This window comes from Neomonachus schauinslandi, chromosome 9, assembly GCF_002201575.2.
Source record: "Neomonachus schauinslandi chromosome 9, ASM220157v2, whole genome shotgun sequence".
Classification (NCBI taxonomy): Eukaryota; Metazoa; Chordata; class Mammalia; order Carnivora; family Phocidae; genus Neomonachus; species Neomonachus schauinslandi.
Genome location: NC_058411.1, coordinates 14825331 through 14842099, shown reverse-complemented (window position 1 = coordinate 14842099; position 16769 = coordinate 14825331). Strand labels below are relative to the sequence as shown.

At 46.0% G+C, this 16769-nt stretch overlaps 1 protein-coding gene across 1 annotated transcript in view; it reads right to left on the bottom strand.

Moving 5' to 3' along the window:
* KCNK10 (potassium two pore domain channel subfamily K member 10) overlaps positions 1 to 16057 on the bottom strand; it is a 124356-nt gene extending 108299 nt beyond the window's left edge. The window contains exon 1 of the mRNA XM_044917923.1: positions 16006 to 16057. Coding sequence (XP_044773858.1) covers positions 16006 to 16057 — 52 coding nt within the window. The remainder of the gene's footprint in view (positions 1 to 16005) is intronic.
* Positions 16058 to 16769: the final 712 nt, after the last annotated feature.

Below are 16769 nucleotides of genomic sequence, written 5' to 3'. Positions count from 1 at the left end.
GGGTGTTATCATCATTTCTGGATCTCCGATGGGGACGCTAAGGCACAGAGAGGTAGGTCAGCCCCTGAGACCAGCGGCTTGCTGTGGCAGAGCTGGGGGACAAACGTGGGCTCTTACACAGCTTCTCATCACACACCCCTCATCTCCAGCAGCGGGGCCACTGGTACCCTCATCAGCACTCAGTACCACTGGGCAAGGTTTCCTCAATCACCAGAACTGGTTTAAAACAGAACAGAAACTTCTGGAAGCCACTAGCAGGATGGCTCGTACAGGTCTCTCCCAGCCACTCAGCTGAAAACTGGCATGGCAATGTGACCTCATCGCAACCCTGTCTCAAACCCCAGGTGAGATTCCTGCAGCCCCACCCCACCCCCGGGGTTCCCAGTGGACACCCAGCCAGTCCAACCGGCTGCTGCCTCCTTAAGCTTTCGTGACCCAGGCTGGCGTCCTTTACTGTCTGTTGGCCTCAGTCTGCCCCAGCATCCCAGATGCAGCAAAGAGACTGCCGGGCTCATAACCAGCAGATGCCCCAATTTCCCCCTATTCAGAAGATATGTAAATTTAGACACTTTGGGAATCATGTGTCGCAAGAAGTTCCCATCTGCCAGAGAGAGAGAATGAGAAAGACAGAGTATTTAAGTACCTAACATTTCGGCCTCTTGCAGTTCCTCAGAGATAATTTACACGTCATCATGGGGGAGACTCACACTCTCCTCCCTTCCCAGTGATACGTGCTCAGGCCACACAGTCCTAGTGAACAAAGATTCTTCATAGAAGTTCAGGGGCACTTGGGTGGCTTAGTCGGTTGGCTGTGCGACTCTTGATTTCGGCTCGGGTCTAGTCTCTGGGTTGTGGGATCGAGCCCCACGTCGGGCTCTGCACTTAGAGGGGAGTCTGCTTGAGATTCTTTCTCTCTCTCCACCCCTCCCCCCTCTACCTCTCTTTCTCTCTCACTCTCTAAAATAAAATAAATAAATCTTAAAAAAAAAAAAAAAAGTCCAGTACAAACTAAGCAGCTCTGAGGCCTTCTACGACATCACTGAATTCTCTAACAGAATGTTGCTGCCTTCAGCAGGATCAACACTCATTCCCTACAAACTTATCAAACTACACATTTTTTGCAGAGCAATGCAACACCAGAATGGCCTCATTTCCATCCTTATTATAAGATTGCTTAAACTCCTTCATGTGTCAAATGTGCATCTGAAAAAAATTTCTACGATGCAGAGGAAGTTGACCTGAGTGTCTACAAGACAGACTGAGAGGTCTGGCCTGGTGGTATGTTTTGGGAGGGCAGGGATTTTGTGTTGTTCAATCTTGCACCCCCAGGCCTGGAACACTGCTGAGCACAAAGAAGACATGCAGTAAATATTCACTGAACAAATGAATGGATGTCTTCCCCAGGAGGCTGAATATACACCCACATCCACCATACTATTATAAAATTTAGTTTGGAATCTCAGAACTAATATGCTCTAGGCTCTACACAGCTATAGCTCTTCATTAATTCTTCCCAAAGGAAGGGAAAGGGTTTCAAAACAGGCCCCAGCACCTGTTGGCATTACCTTAAGAGACAGTGTTGAATAATGGAGGCTAGCAGATAAGCATGCAAAAATGTGCTTTGTCCCTCTTTGCTGTCTGGTCAAAGGCAAGTCACTTGACCTCTGTAGACTCCAGCGTTTTCCTTTACAGGTCTCAAAAGTCCCTTCCAATTTCTTGGAAAGAGCCGAGATGCCCTTCAACAGATGAATGGATAAAGAAGATGTGGTCCATATATACAGTGGAATATTACTCAGCCATCAGAAAGGATGAATACCCAACTTTTACATCGACATGGATGGGACTGGAGGAGATTATGCTAAATGAAGTAAGTCAAGCAGAGAAAGTCAATTATCATATTGTTTCACTTATTTGTGAAACATAAGGAATAGCATGGAGGATATTAGCAGAAGGAAGGGAAAAATGAAGGGGGCAAATCAGAGGGAGAGACAAACCATGAGAGACTATGGACTGTGAGAAACAAACTGAGGGTTTTAGAGGGGAGGGGGTGGAGGGATGGGTTAGCCTGGTGATGGGTATTAAAGAGGGCACATACTGCATGGAGCACTGGGTATTATACGAAAACAATGAATCATGGATCACTACATCAAAAACTAATGATGTATTGTATGGTGACTAACATAACATAATAAAATAAAATTTAAAAAAAAAAGTCCTTTCCAATTCCTAAAGTGAGTTTCATGTGAACTGGATAACATTACACAAGTTTGCCTTCGATGTCCTTTTCCTGTCCTCTGGGCATCTTCTGCCCTCTACCCCTGAGACACCTTCATCCCCCCACCCCCATCACACAGCCTTCACTTCCAGCGTCCTCCAGGTGCACCCTCTGTGGCTCCTTCCCAAGGCCAGTCTTCCCTGCTCCTGACTTTTCCCTTCCCTACTTTACACCAACCCATCAATATGTTTGGGTCCTGTGTTCCATTCCCTCTTGGCCCAGCTCTCTCTTAGAAACTTGATTAACTTGGCTGCACCAATGGGTAATTGAGAGTTCGTATGTTATCCCAAAGAAAGACATTTGCATTTTAACAAGATGTGTTCTGGAGACGATATTTTAATCCATACCTCTATCAGCACCTTTATCATGGTATATCATGATACTTGATTATGCACCTGGCTCAGCAGCTAACCTGTGACTTTTCTGGGTATAAAGCCTCAGGTCTTTTTCCATCTTTCTGTGTCTGGTGCCTAGCCCCATTTCTCTGGGCACTCACTCAATAAATGTTTAGGGATAACCACGCAGATGAATGAAAGGCTGCTGATGAAGAGTTAACATAGATTTCAGGCGATCTGATGGTCATGGGAAGGACTGATGTGGCTCAGCAATAGACAAGGACTCAGAGGGTTTCTCAAATCCCACCCCCTGTGGCTGTCGGCTCCGCCTGCCTTTAGAACTGAATCTGAATGCAGACATTATTGCCTGACAGCAAGCATTCATGCTCCTATAAAAGCTGTGTTCTCACCCCGCCAGAGAAAGGGACCCGCACATCATAGTGTCTCATTAATTCAGGCTTTTGGGAGGCCTTCTGAGCTGAGGCCACAGAGACTCAGGGGTTCCCATTATAGTCAAAGGAGAAATACCCAATGTCACAATGCCTCTCAACACTCCAGACACAAAGTGACAGTGGGTATGAAGGGGATGCTGGCAATTTTTCTCAGGCCCATTATGCTGGACTGATAGCCAAATGCTCCTGAAAGGCGTCTGAAATACAAAATACAGGCACTCCATAGTTTTGGGTTTATTAATTAATTGACTCCAGATATGTAAATTATGACAGAATCAAGGGCCACATAACAAAGCCAGGGAAAAGATTATTATAATTAACAGAAATTGAAAATGCAGTGGCCTGGTTTTAAGATACACCTCCCATTTGCAACCAGAAGTTTGGAACTGGTTATCATAAAACAAAGATGCCAAGAAGAGCTTTTTTCCTGCCTAGATGTTTTTCAAACATTCCTATAATTCTTACAAGGAGACAGAAAGTCCCCCAGGTGAGTCAGGCACCCAGCACCATGCCCGGCCCATTGGAAGCATCCTCCATAAACATTTGCTGAATCAACCATTTAATTGATGAGTGATTGAAATAATCTTTAAAATGCAAATCTGATTGTGTCATCCTCCTACTTCAAACCATTCAGTGCCTTCGCCTTATTCTAAGAAAGCCACAAAAGTCTTTCATAGGACCTACTATACCCTGCACACCATGGCCAGCACCCACTGCCCCACCCTCGTGCTGCCATGCGTACTTCACTCTCCAGCCGGCATCAAACTCCGGGTCTCCTGAGACCGGTGCTCTCCTCACTGTGCCTCACTGGCTTTCCCTATTCTTTTACAACACATCCAAATACTCCCGAGATCTCAACCAGACTAACCACAGGAGCGTTATTTGAAACAGAGTGCCATGAGCCACCATCCTTCTGCACAGTTACAATCACACCTACGGTACGTACACTAGATGACTTACGAGCAATGGTTCATAGTAAAGTGGAAATGCTGAGGAAATGACGTGCATGTGGCTTCATCTGCTTCATAATGAACCAGTTATAGGTCCAGGAAGTGAAAATGGGGCTTCAGGAAATAGAAGAATCAGTCAGAAGTGAAAACCCTCTGAAAGTCCATCTCTTTGCAGGGGTAAGTGGAGGCAGGGGGTGGCGGGGTCATTCCTGGATGAAGGAATACAGGCGGAAATAACAGGACCAGAAGGTGAGTACAATGGCATATCAGTATCCTGAGAAACTTGCAGCCTGTGGTTACTATGGTTACAGATGCCATGAGAGTTGGCTCCAGAATGTGATGAGGGGGAGGGGGCTCCGGCAGCCTCTTTCAACCCCCTCTCCCAGTCCTAGGGCCTCTTTGCCATTTTGTGCCAGAAGTGACATATTCAACAACGCCTGTGGTGGCACTCAAAAGAAACTGTCTTCACTCTCCTCTCACTCAGGACACAGAAGCTCCAAAACTTTCCTCAGAATGTAAAATTGCCTCGGGAAGAAGCCAGGCATGCCGTGTTCGGAAACATGAGGCCCTCTAAGGCATCGAATGCATCCTTCCTGGAAATTGTTTTCTCTTCAAGAACGTGCAGGAAAAGCAACAGGTAGTCAAAAAAAAAAGTTTACTCAAAATATGACACAGAGCACTGTCCACCAGTGGCTTTTCCCATGGGCTGGCTGGGCCCCTCATCCCCCAGCACGTCATCCCTGCCATGCTGGCTACATTCTGACTTCTGTTTCAGTCACACAGTACAGACACGAGGTCTGCTGCAGAAACACACCAGACACCCATTCCCTGGCATTTCTGCTGCTCAGCCTGAAGGATGTCCTGTTCTTCGGGCTTTATCCAAGGAGGCTGGGTTTTCAGGCACTGGATCTGTAAAGGAAGGGGGTTGTCATAGAAGGGGAATCTGGAGAAGAAGTGGGCCAGTGAGTTATCACGTGGTCTCTGGTTTCAGAAGAAATTGGGCTTATCGTGCGGTCATTTCTTGGTGAATGTTCTACAGATGTGCACATAGCCTGCCCAGGACAGGCTCAATAGATGCTTTTTGTATCTGAATAATCAGCTTGGGCTGGTAGGTATACTGGGATCTATTACAGGACCGTATATTCATATTTTATATAAATCGTCATCACACTCACTGTCTTTCTGAAATACCACTTTGAGTAGTGGGTAGTAGGAGGGGTAAATGGAGGTCCGTGAATCATTGTTCTGGGGTAAGTGGGAAATGCAGAGCTAAACAAAATCAACCAGGCTTCTGTACTACAGGGTTACCAGAGGCAGTGTAGAGGTGAGAGCTCCAACATTAACAGACAGACCCAGTTTAAGCCATAGAACTATAACGTAACCCTGTGCAAGTTACTCAAGCTCTGTGGGACTTAGTCCCCTCATTCAGAAAACAGGGATAATAATGTCATCTGGTTTTTTTTGGACTATAAAGAGGATTTTATGAGATAATGGCTATAAAGCACTTAGCAGAATACCTGGAACTTAGTGTATATTCAATAAATAAGAAGGGGAAATGCTTACGGTGATTTTAAAATATGTCCTCAAATTCTTTGTTACTCCTCCCTTCCAAAGTGAGCTTCATCATCCCAAGGATGAATTCAACTTAGTAACTCACATCTAATGAAAAGACTGTGGTTGTAGGAACAATATGTGATTTCTGAGGTTGAGTCATAAAAGGCATCATCGGTTCTGCCTTGTTCTCTCTCAAATGGCTTGCTCTGGAGGAAGCCAGCCACCATGTTGGGAGGACACTCAAACAGCCTGTGGGGAGGGTCACATTGGCAGGAAATGAGGCCTCTCCCCCAACAACCAGCAGCGTTTGCAAGTCACATGAGCACATCATCTCAGAAGTAGATCTCCCAGCCCTGGTCAAGCCATCAGATGATAGCGCCCCAGCTGACATCTGACCACAATCACTGAGTGACTCCAGAGCCAGACCACTCAGCTAAGCTGTTCCCAAATTCCTGATCCACAGAAACTATGAGATAATAAATATTTGTCATTGGTTTAAGCCACCAAATATTAAAGTTTTTCTTACACAGCAATACCCACTCTCTAGGAAAGAATGAGAGAGAATACACCATCCCGTAAACCAACCATGAAACCATTTTTTATTTCCTCAGAGCATCTGAGGAGATTAATTTGTATCTTATGGAACACACTTCAGGAAATGCTGGTCTAGAACTTAACAGTTTATAAAGCTTGTCCACATTTATTAACTCATTTAATCATCTCAGCAACTGTGAAACAGGTGCTGACTGTGATCTTTATTTTACCCAGGAGAAAACTTAGGCTCAAAAAGGTTAAATGACTTGCCCAATTTATTGTCTACTAATAAAATTGGTAGAACAAGAACTCTATTGGTAGAATAATACTCAAGTATTATGACTCCAAACTATGTTTTTTCCTCTGGTCTTTTCTCTGGTTTGACCCAAATAACCTAGGTTTTTTTAAACCTGGGATAAGAATATTGACAGTCAAAAAGAGTCTCAGGAAGGGGGGGGGCTGTGCAATAGGCCACCCTCCCCGATGATCTGGAAAATGAAACAGATGCTCCTCAAGTGACTGGAGCTGGAGTCTTTTGTGACTTCACAGAACAGGGACCCCTTCAACAATGATAAGAACATAATGCAGGAACACTCATGGAACCTTTGCAATGCTCCAAGATGCTTTTGAGAATTAGCATTTTATTGGATCTTTGGTCATTTTATTGGATCCACATAACGAATCAAGGAAGTACAGGCTGAGGGGCCTGGGTGGCGCAGTAGGTTAAGCAGCCGGCTCTTGATTTTGGCTCAGGGCATGATCTCAGCGTCCTGGGATGGAGCCCTGTGTTGGGCTCTGCGCTCAGTGGGGAGTCTGCTTAATGATTCTTTCTCTCTCTCCCTCTCCCTCTGCCCCACCATCTGCTCTCTCTCTCTCACTCTCTCTCAAATAAATAAATAAATCTTTAAAAAAAAAAAAAGGAAGACAGTCTATCATCATCTCCACCTTACGGATGAGACTGTCACAGAGAAATGAAGCTACTTGCCAAAATCAGCCACTAGTAAATGATAAAGCTCAAACTGGAACCCAGGCGATCTAAGACTATCAAGGCATGAAGGTAACTGAGCCATCAACATCTCAACTCTCTCCTTTACCATAAGAGTGGCAGAGCCAGCACTAGAACCCAGATCCTTCCACCTTAAGCTGTAGAGAGGGTAGCATCTAGCCCAGAAGCTAAGTTAAATGAACATACATTTACATCTACCAGGGTTTAAGGATGTATATGCTAAACCAGATCTACCATAACTTCCCATATGGCCTCAAATTCCAACATGAGAAATGAATGCCTTTAGTCTAAGGCAATATTCTCAACCAGTAGAATCTGGGAGCTGACCCAGGTTGGTTCATGGTTAAAATGGGTAACAATAGATTACCCCAAATTTGCAGACAGAAAAAAATAAGTCAATGGATAGAACCCTTTCATCTCTAAGCTTTTTCTCCCGTCAGTTTTTCTTAAACATTTGGATACTGCTTTCTCGTCTCATATGATAAAAGTGAGTAAATGTTCAATTGTCAAATATCACACCTGATACCAAGCATCTCTATACAGACTGTCAGGCTCATCAAATTCGATAAGTTATGCTATTTGTCTTTATCCTGCTAAAATATTTGATATTTTGGGGGCTTACAGACATGCTTACACATGAGAAACTCATTTTCCTGGTATTAAAATTGTTTTAGAAATACAAATAAAGGGACACCTGGATGGCTCAGTCAGTTGAGCCTGATTCTTGATTTCAGCTCAGGTCATGAACTTAAGGTCCTGGAATTGAGCCCTGCCTCAGACTCCATGCTGGGTGTGGAGCCTGCTTAAGATTCTCTCTCTCAGATGAACCATGAGAGACAATGGACTCTGAAAAACAAACTGAGGGTTCTAGAGGGGAGGGGGGTGGGAGGATGGGTTAGCCTGGTGATGGGTATTAAGGAGGGCACATACTGCATGGAGCACTGGGCGTTATACGCAAACAATGAATCATGGAACACTACATCAAAAACTAATGATGTAATGTATGGTGATTAACATAACATAAAAAAAATACTAAAAAAATAAAACCTTAAAAAAAAAAAAAAGATTCTCTCTCTCCCTCTCCCTCTGCCCCTCCCTCTGCTCACTTCCTCTCTCCTCTCTCTAAAATAAATAAAGAAATCTTAAAAAAAAAAAAAAAAAAATACAAAAAACACTTGGGGCCACTCTGCAAAGGCCACCGTGACTTCCAAATTTCTAACACTGGAGCAAATCTGCACTCTCTTCGAGCATCTCTTTTTAAACTGAAAACACTACTACCACCCCTACATTGGGTAGCTGAATTAAAAAAAAAAAATTAGGATCCTTCACATAAGAGATAGTGATTGAGATGAGAACTCTGTAGGAAGACAGGGGGAGAGAAGAATGAAGGAATAAGGAAGGGAAATAGGAATGAGAGAGGTAAAGTTCCCTGTGATGATGTGGGTTATGTACTGCAGCAGTTAACTCTCCAAATCCTACGTTGTGCCACCATTCTACTCTGCTTCAAAGTCCCCTCCATGGCAGCAGGAAGTCATGGAACCAAAATTAGTGGCAGTATGGGAAATGGAATCCCCTGAAATCCTACATACCTACCTACCTATCCCTCCACACCACCTCTTACAGCCACCTCTCCCACCTCCCTGGCTCTGGGAATGGAGGACAAAGAGAACACAATTCCCCCGACCCATGACCATTGCCCCCCCTACCAAGGGCTCTGGCGCTCACCACCACCACTACCCCAACCCTAAACGGAGGATTCGAAAGTCAGGTTTCATTTTTTACTCACAGTACTCAGTCCCAGACACTTATGAAGGGAGGAAAAAAAAACCTCAAACTCCGTCTGCAAACCACAAATAAGTGTTCTGGAAATTAAATAGGAGGTTTTTGTTTCTCCATCCTGGGTAATAGGCATGAGCCTGACCTAGATCACCAGTAAAGTCTCCACTGAGAAAACCACCAAGACCAGAGCCCAAAAGTGGATAGCCCTGCTGACCACCATAAAAACATCTGCCAGGTGGGTGTAACTGACACGGTGCTGGTGCCCCGTTTAGGTAGATTCCATAACCAAGTCATACAGAGCTGAGCCCCTAATGGACTCCATCTCCATCTGCTTCATCTTGTAAGTGCCCTTTAGAACAGAATCCGAGTACAGCAGAAGATCCTCCCTTTAATTCACCTTTATGCATCAGCCAAGGAAGCTATCCAAACTGAAACCTTCTAATTGGCTATCAGTAAAATGGCTTTATTCTGTTTCATTAAACTCTTCTAATTCTCTATGGACTAAAAGTAAAAAGAATCCACTATCTCAATAGCCTTTCTCTTGCCAACAAAGGGCCCCTAGTTCTGTGCCTATAGTAGATACCCTTCGGGCCGTTATCTCAGTTGTGGTAGAAGTGTTCCAATTTCCTGCAAAGTGCACATTGTCTTTTTTGAATGCACCTGATTTATGATGCTAATATAGAGCCTGTTGTGGACTGAATTGTGTCCCCTGCAAAATTCATATGTCGAAACCTTAACTGCCGACATGACTGTATTGAAGATAGAGCCCTAAGAGGGTAATTAAGGTTAAATGAGGTTATGAGGGTGGGGCTCTAATTCAATAGCACTGGTAACCCTCGTAAGAAGGGGAAGCCACCAGAGTGTTCTCTCTCCACTGTGAGGGTACAGCAAGAAGGTGGCCATCTGCAACCCAAGGGAAGGGCTCTCCTCAGATATCGACCCTGCTGGCACCTTGATCTTGGACTTCCAGTCTCCACAATTGTGAGAAAATAAATTTCCATTGTATAAGCCGCCCAGTCTATGGTATTTTGTTATGATAGCCTGAGAAGACTATTACAGAGCCAAAACATACGTTTTGGAAACGGGGTGAAATAGCAAAATCAACCTGCCCCATCTTAATTCTACCCAGCAATTGTGGGCATTGGCAAGAGGATGATGAACCTCCCTCCGACCCTGCCGGAAAACAACCCTGAACCAAACCTTGGCCCAGACAATCTTTGGAACCATCTTTCCTTTTTACTTTCTAGGATAATTGTGGTGATTTGGGCATTATTAATCCCATTTGGAATGCCGATCTCCTGAAAGTTGGATATTAAATAAAAAATAGACGATTTTCTTTCCAGAAAATCTATGCTATACAAATTGGTGTTTGGAAACACATTAATAAAGATAGCGCTCAAGCAACCTTGCAAGTTGAGCGTGGCTCACATTCACAAGATGCTGAAATCTCTTTTCAGCCAGGAGAGCAGAAGTGAAATCCAAGGGTCTTCAACTGAACTCATGAGATAAAGTGCCAGCCAGTGCATGACCTAACAAAAACAGCCATGGACTTGGGACCCACTGATCAATCCTCTAAATCTCTCAGAGAAACTTCTGAATACACCTTGGACAAGAGGCAATGAGAGCGTGTGAGATCAACAAAGACCCTGGAAGGGTGGAAAGCTTGAGGGAAATGATCCTGGACATAAGCATCAAAAGGACTGGGTTGGCCCGACCTCTGCCTGTTTGCAGCCTTGGGCCCCCAAATAACTCATTTCTTCTTTCTATTGCCATCAGTAAGTCTGAGGCTCCAGTATCAACCAAAATAGGGTTGTTTAAAGAACAAATGATTTGTAAAAAGTGTTCTGTAAACTGAAAGGTGCTATACACATACAGTATAAGCCTCTCTGGAATTTTGCATTTAAGTATGCACTGAAAAGGCAGCTTTAAAAAAAAAAAAAAAAAACAGCTCCAGCTCTGAAGCTTTGCTTCTTTGTTAAGTAGATTTAAATACCTAAAAAGAGCTACGTGTCAATGGCCAACATGAGCCAAATTACTAATTGGACACCAACCATATCTTTGTCAGGCTACATGGCCTCCCTGCCCCAGCCCCTATCTCCCCGCGCCCACACACCCCCCCCCCAGCCTTTTCACTCCTGGTGAAAGGGAGAACAGAAGGAAAAGTCTGTTGGAGACTTCAGAGAAATGGGAGCTTGCAAGCAGAGGGAATACCCGCATCCCTTCCGATACCCCATTATTTAGGGATATCCTTCCTTTTTCCTTAGTTGTACTTTGCCCTTTGTAGCATGGAGGAGTCCTGGAATTTCCTTCATACGTGAAGACTTAGAGATCCTCTCTATCCCAATCCCCCACCCAACCATCCATTCAGCAAAAGTTACTGAATGCTTACTACGTTCCAGGCTCTTCCTGGGGGCACTGAGGACATAACAGTCAATGAGACAGGAAATTCCATTCATAAAGCTCACATGCTAGCAAGGGAGGCTGGCATCATCTGAGACACATGAGTAAGATGCTTTCAGATGATGACAAGTACCAGGAAGACAACTGAGCAGGTGACATAATAGAAAGTGACAGGGCTGGGGAACAAGAAGAGAGGTCTTCAGATGGGACAGGGAAGCCCTTGCTAAAAAGGTGACATCTGAGTGAGATTCAAAGATGGAAAGGAGCCAGCCATGTGAACACACATTATAAGTAGTGGAAAGCACAAGTGTAAGTCTCTGAGACAGGAACAAGTTTGATCTACCTGAGGAACAAAAGGAAGACAAGAAGCCCAGAGGTCAAATCAAGAAAGAGATTGGAGAGATAGGGTCAGAGAGGCCATGTCAATGGCCCCTTTGCACACAGGAGGAGGGTGAAACCCAGAGGTTAAATGGGCTGCCCAAAGTCACACGGCTAATGATAGCTATGGCTCATTCTAGAAACTAATTCTTTTGCCCCCAAATCCAGAGTTTTCTATACCATATTGATCTGCTTGACTTGAGGTGTGGCAATATCGTTTGCTGATCTTACTGATTTTTAAAAGCCCTTAAGAGGGGCGTCTGGGTGGCTCAGTTGGTTGAGCATCCAACTCTTGATTTTGGCTCAGGTCATGATCTCAGGATCATGGGCTCTAACGCCGAGTTGGGCTCCACGCTCAGCGCAGAGTCCACTTGTCCCTCTCCCTCTCCTCCTCCTCCTCATCCTTCTCTCTCTCTTTCAAATAAATAAATAAAATCTTTAAAAGCCCTTAAGATACCCAAAAGCAGCAAACCAATCCCAGTTTTCAGCAAAAAATCATCCACAAGTGACCCCAGCGATGTAAAATGCACATGAAAGCCAAGACTCAGTGCCAGCCTACTTTTCTGTTGGTCCTACAAAAGCAGTTACTCTATTTGTTGTAGGCTCAGCTTTACAAATATGGAGGAAGGCCATAGCTCACCAGAGAATAATCATTTTATATTTAGGTCTTATTTTTGCACCTAAACCTCTTGACAGTGCTTTGCTTAATTCATGCAAGTGCAATCAAAACCAATCTGCTCTCAATCCACCTTCATTCTGTGCTATTAAATTGTCAGGTAATGGGACTGTGAGCAAAACATCATAATTACAACTTCCTTCCACAATCTGTGAGCATCTCCACCTGAAGGTTCAAGTCTGTTAATACTCAAATCCTACAGTCCATAGAACTGTCTCTCCCCTTTTCTATTCTAATGTTAGGTTCCCCGTCATCTCTGCCCTGCTAAACATACTTGGTCTGTCTGTGTAAACCCAAACCTCCAAAGAACAGACCCAAAGTCTGTCCAGTGGCCAGTGATGGGCCCACCAGAGGTAGAGGCAGAGATGCTGTTTGGCCAGATGGGTTAATGGAGAAAGGAATGAGTAGAAAAGGCATTCTTCTTCCTCTTCCTCCTTCTCCTCTTTCAATCTTCCCTCCCTTGCCCCTCCCAACTCCTTTTTATTGTTTTCTTTCTCCTTGCAATGAGCTTCCCCAGTCCTTGAGCTCTGCAAGCCTCACCAGGCAAGAGCCAGAGGTCCCAATAATTTAAGAGAGACTTCAGAGATAGACTCAAAGAATGTATAAGGACCCCTGTTCTAGTCTAACCCCACCATCTACTAGCTGTGTGACCCTGGGTAAGTTACTCAACCTCTCTGTTCTTTAGTTCCCTCACCTGTAAAATTAGGACAGCATCTTCCTCCTAAGATTAAATAAAGAAGACTAAATAATTTATTCTTCTAGTTAAATTGTAATTAGTTAATAATAAATTGTTTACTTTTTAATGTATGTAAAGCACTTCACAGCACCTGACACATAGTTCTATAAGGTGTGAGACATGCCACCCTCACTCCTGACCCCTCTCCTGCCTCCACCCCCTGGCTAGAAAAGACTACTGTCACCCCCACCCACAAGAACAATTGTACATGAAGTCAGAGCATCTTACTGGAAGGTAGCTCAGTGGTACCCTGATGCCAATCAAGTGGGGACAAAGCACTGATATCACTGGATAAGTATTATGAGAATAACTATATGAAATAATGTGCATAAAACACCTGGCATGCAAAGATTTCTCATTAAATGTTGGTATTTTTATCAGAGTCTTTTCATTTTTAGCACCATCAGTTGTGACTGGAGACGCTACTTGCGTACTGCTTTCTGTGTCAAGCTGTAAAATGTTGGATTCATCTGTGTTTAGCACTGTGATATAAATATATACAATGATGGGGCGCCTGGGTGGCTCAGTTGGTTAAGCGACTGCCTTCGGCTCAGGTCACGATCCCGGAGTCCCGGGATCGAGTCCCGCATCGGGCTCCCTGCTCGGCAGGGAGTCTGCTTCTCCCTCTGACCCTCCCCCACTCATGTACTCTCTCTCTCTCTCTCTCTCATTCTCGCTCTCTCAAAATAAATAAATAAATCTTTAAAAATATATATATATATATACAATGATGATCATATAGAAACGTATTCTCAAAGCCAAGGCAAGCTTCACCGCCCTCCATCCTGACCAGAGTTCCTTGAAGATCCCAGTATGACTTTTTAGACAACTCCCCACTTGACACACCTCTCGGATGGCTCAGGACATCCCCCCCTCAACAAGCCCTGGACTGAACTCACGAGCTTTCCCACAAGACTGGTCCTGCCCCAGCTGCCTTCCCAGTCATTCCAGTGACTCTATGTCCACACTCTATTTACACAAAACCTGTTGATTTTCTGCTCTCCATAGCTCCCTACCCCACCCACTTCTCCATCCCATACCCACCACCCTGGGCCAGTCACCATGGCATCTGGTCCCTCACATCCACAAGAGCCACACAGCACTTGTTTTGAAACTCAGTTCAGATCATGTCTCTCCTCAGCTTGAAACCTTTCAGTGGCTTAAGATAAAGGCAACACTCCTGCCCCCACCCCAAAGCCCCACCCTACCTGCAACAACACAAGGCTCTGGGGTCTGACCCTATGGATCCACCGGCCACACCTCAAAACACACTCTCCCTTGCTGTTCGCTCTAGCCATGAAAACTGCCTTTCAGTCCCTCAAATACACATGTCCCCTCTACCTCAGGGCCTTTGCACTTGCTGTTTCCTCTTCTAGGTCAGTTCACCTCCTCAGTAGCCAATTAATCGCTACATATCTTCCAGGTCTCAGTACAAGTGTCTGACTACCTTCCCTGACTACCCACCCTCCCTGATCCTTGTCAATCTATCACTTTCTTAAAATCCTGATGCTCTCCTTCATGGAGCATACATAAACATGTAATTATGCACTCTTCTGTGCATTGATTGATTTAGGTCTGCCTCCCTCACTATAAACTCCAAGAAGTCTTTGTCTGTACTATTCTGACTATATCTCCAGGGACAGCATTTGGTAAGTAGAAGGTATTCAATAAATACATTTTACAGGGATCAAAAAATAAAACAAAACAAAATAAAATAAAATAAACCAAGGCACACTTTCCAGAGATCAACAGACAAAACTGGACTGGGTTTGGGTTGTATTAAGGTGGAACAGCTTCAGTGTTGAAACAGGCAACAGATCTTCCCTCATTCTATAACAGCCAGTCAATTTATAAGACATTCACTCAACAAATAAGTGGGTTTCCTCTTTTCTGGTCTGGAGAAAAGAATAAATGCACTCGTAAAAAAGCATTAAACATACCTGCACACATCAAATAAACCAATTTCAACCCAATACACACAGAGGTGTTGCCTAGCCCGACCCAGCTTCAGAGGAGCTGAGAGAAATGATAAAGCGCATTCTTGTCAAAACTGGACACTTGGTTTCAACTTGTTCTGCTCCTACACCAATCACTCAGGAGGGGCCTTAACATCTGTATGCTAATTACAGACACGGTGGTCAACGCTAGGCACACACAAATCTGTCTTAGTCGCTCTCTTTTGCGCCGAGGGAACACTGTCCAACATGCATCAGAGCATGTAAACCACACTACTGCTCAGGAGGACACACTCCGTGCCCCCTCCCCAGCCCTTGGCAGCCCCACCCTTCTCGCAAACCCTTCCCCCCTCCCACTTCTACTCCGATCGATCCGAGCCAAATTAGCTGCCTGGTTTGGTAATAAGATTGAGGGAAGACTCCAAAGGCCCCCTGGGCTCCATTATTCCATATGCCCTCCGAGAAGGGCCACCTCCAGGGACGGTTGCTGCAGATCCAAGCCCCACTTGCTGCCAGGAAACCTTTCCCACTGAGGACACCCTGGGCAGGCGGCGCAGCTCCAGGTCCAGGGGGAGGCACCCCACCCATCTGCCAGAGAGACAAAGATCACCAGAAACAAAGGACACACACACATACACCACACACACACACACACACACACACACACTCGCACACATAAAGTCAAAAGCAAATACCGACACTTGGTGTGATTTCAAGCCAAACAGCCGGCTTGGTGTATCTTTAGGTTTTTGAAACAATCCAGGAGGGACAATGATTATGTGGTAATGACAGGCACTATCTGGGTTTGGAACCCCCGCTGCCTCCGCCCTCCTCCCACCCGCGCTGCGGCTCCCAGGCGCATTTTCCAGCCTCAGGACACACGCTGCCGGGAGCAAGAGTGCTTCCACTCACGGAAGCGCGCGCACGCCGGAGATGGAGGCAGGGCGAGGGCCGCCAAAAGTAGAAAATACCAACCTTTAGGATCCCAGTTCACCTGTTTTCTTGGAGTCTCGATTGGAAATTTCATTGCTCCGTTGCCCAGAGGGGAGGAAATGAAAACAATCAAAATAATAATAAAGTCCTCAAGCTTTACACGCCTCGGTACAGCAGTCCAACAAAACAATTTCCAAGGATGGGGGAGCCTTGGACTGGCTCGTGGAGGAACCCCAGAGCAGGATAAGTGGAAAAGACTGGCTAAGGAGAGACTGGAAACGGCTTAGGTGTTGGCACCGGTTGAGGGGTGGCCAGCTGCAGCCCCCTGGGTGAAAGGAAAAGTAAGACTGGGGAGGGGTGGATGGAGAGGGAGGCTCAGGAAGATAAAAGAGCCACGCTGCTTCCCAAACGCGGTGGCGGCAGGTGGGGGGCTGAGCAGCCGGAGGGCCGGCGCGAGGGAGAAACCCACTGCAGTGTCACTCCAGCCCCCGGAGGCGTGTGCGCACACACTCCCGCACACACACACTCGCCCGGGCGCGCGCGCCGGCGGGCACGTCAGCCTCGCTCGGCCGCGCACAGCGCACACGCCCCACCCCGGCCGCGGCTCCTCGCCCCCGGGCGACGCCCCCCACTCCCCACCCCCCGAAAGCCATTGGACGTGGGAGTGGCGCGGCACCCGGGGAGCGCGCGGCGAGGGCGACCCTCCCCGCAGCGCGCGGCAGACGCCGCGCCACGGCGGGAGAGCGCGCGACGGGTGGAGGCGCGGGGCCACGGAGGCGCGCGGGGCTCCGGGCGCCCGGCCGGGA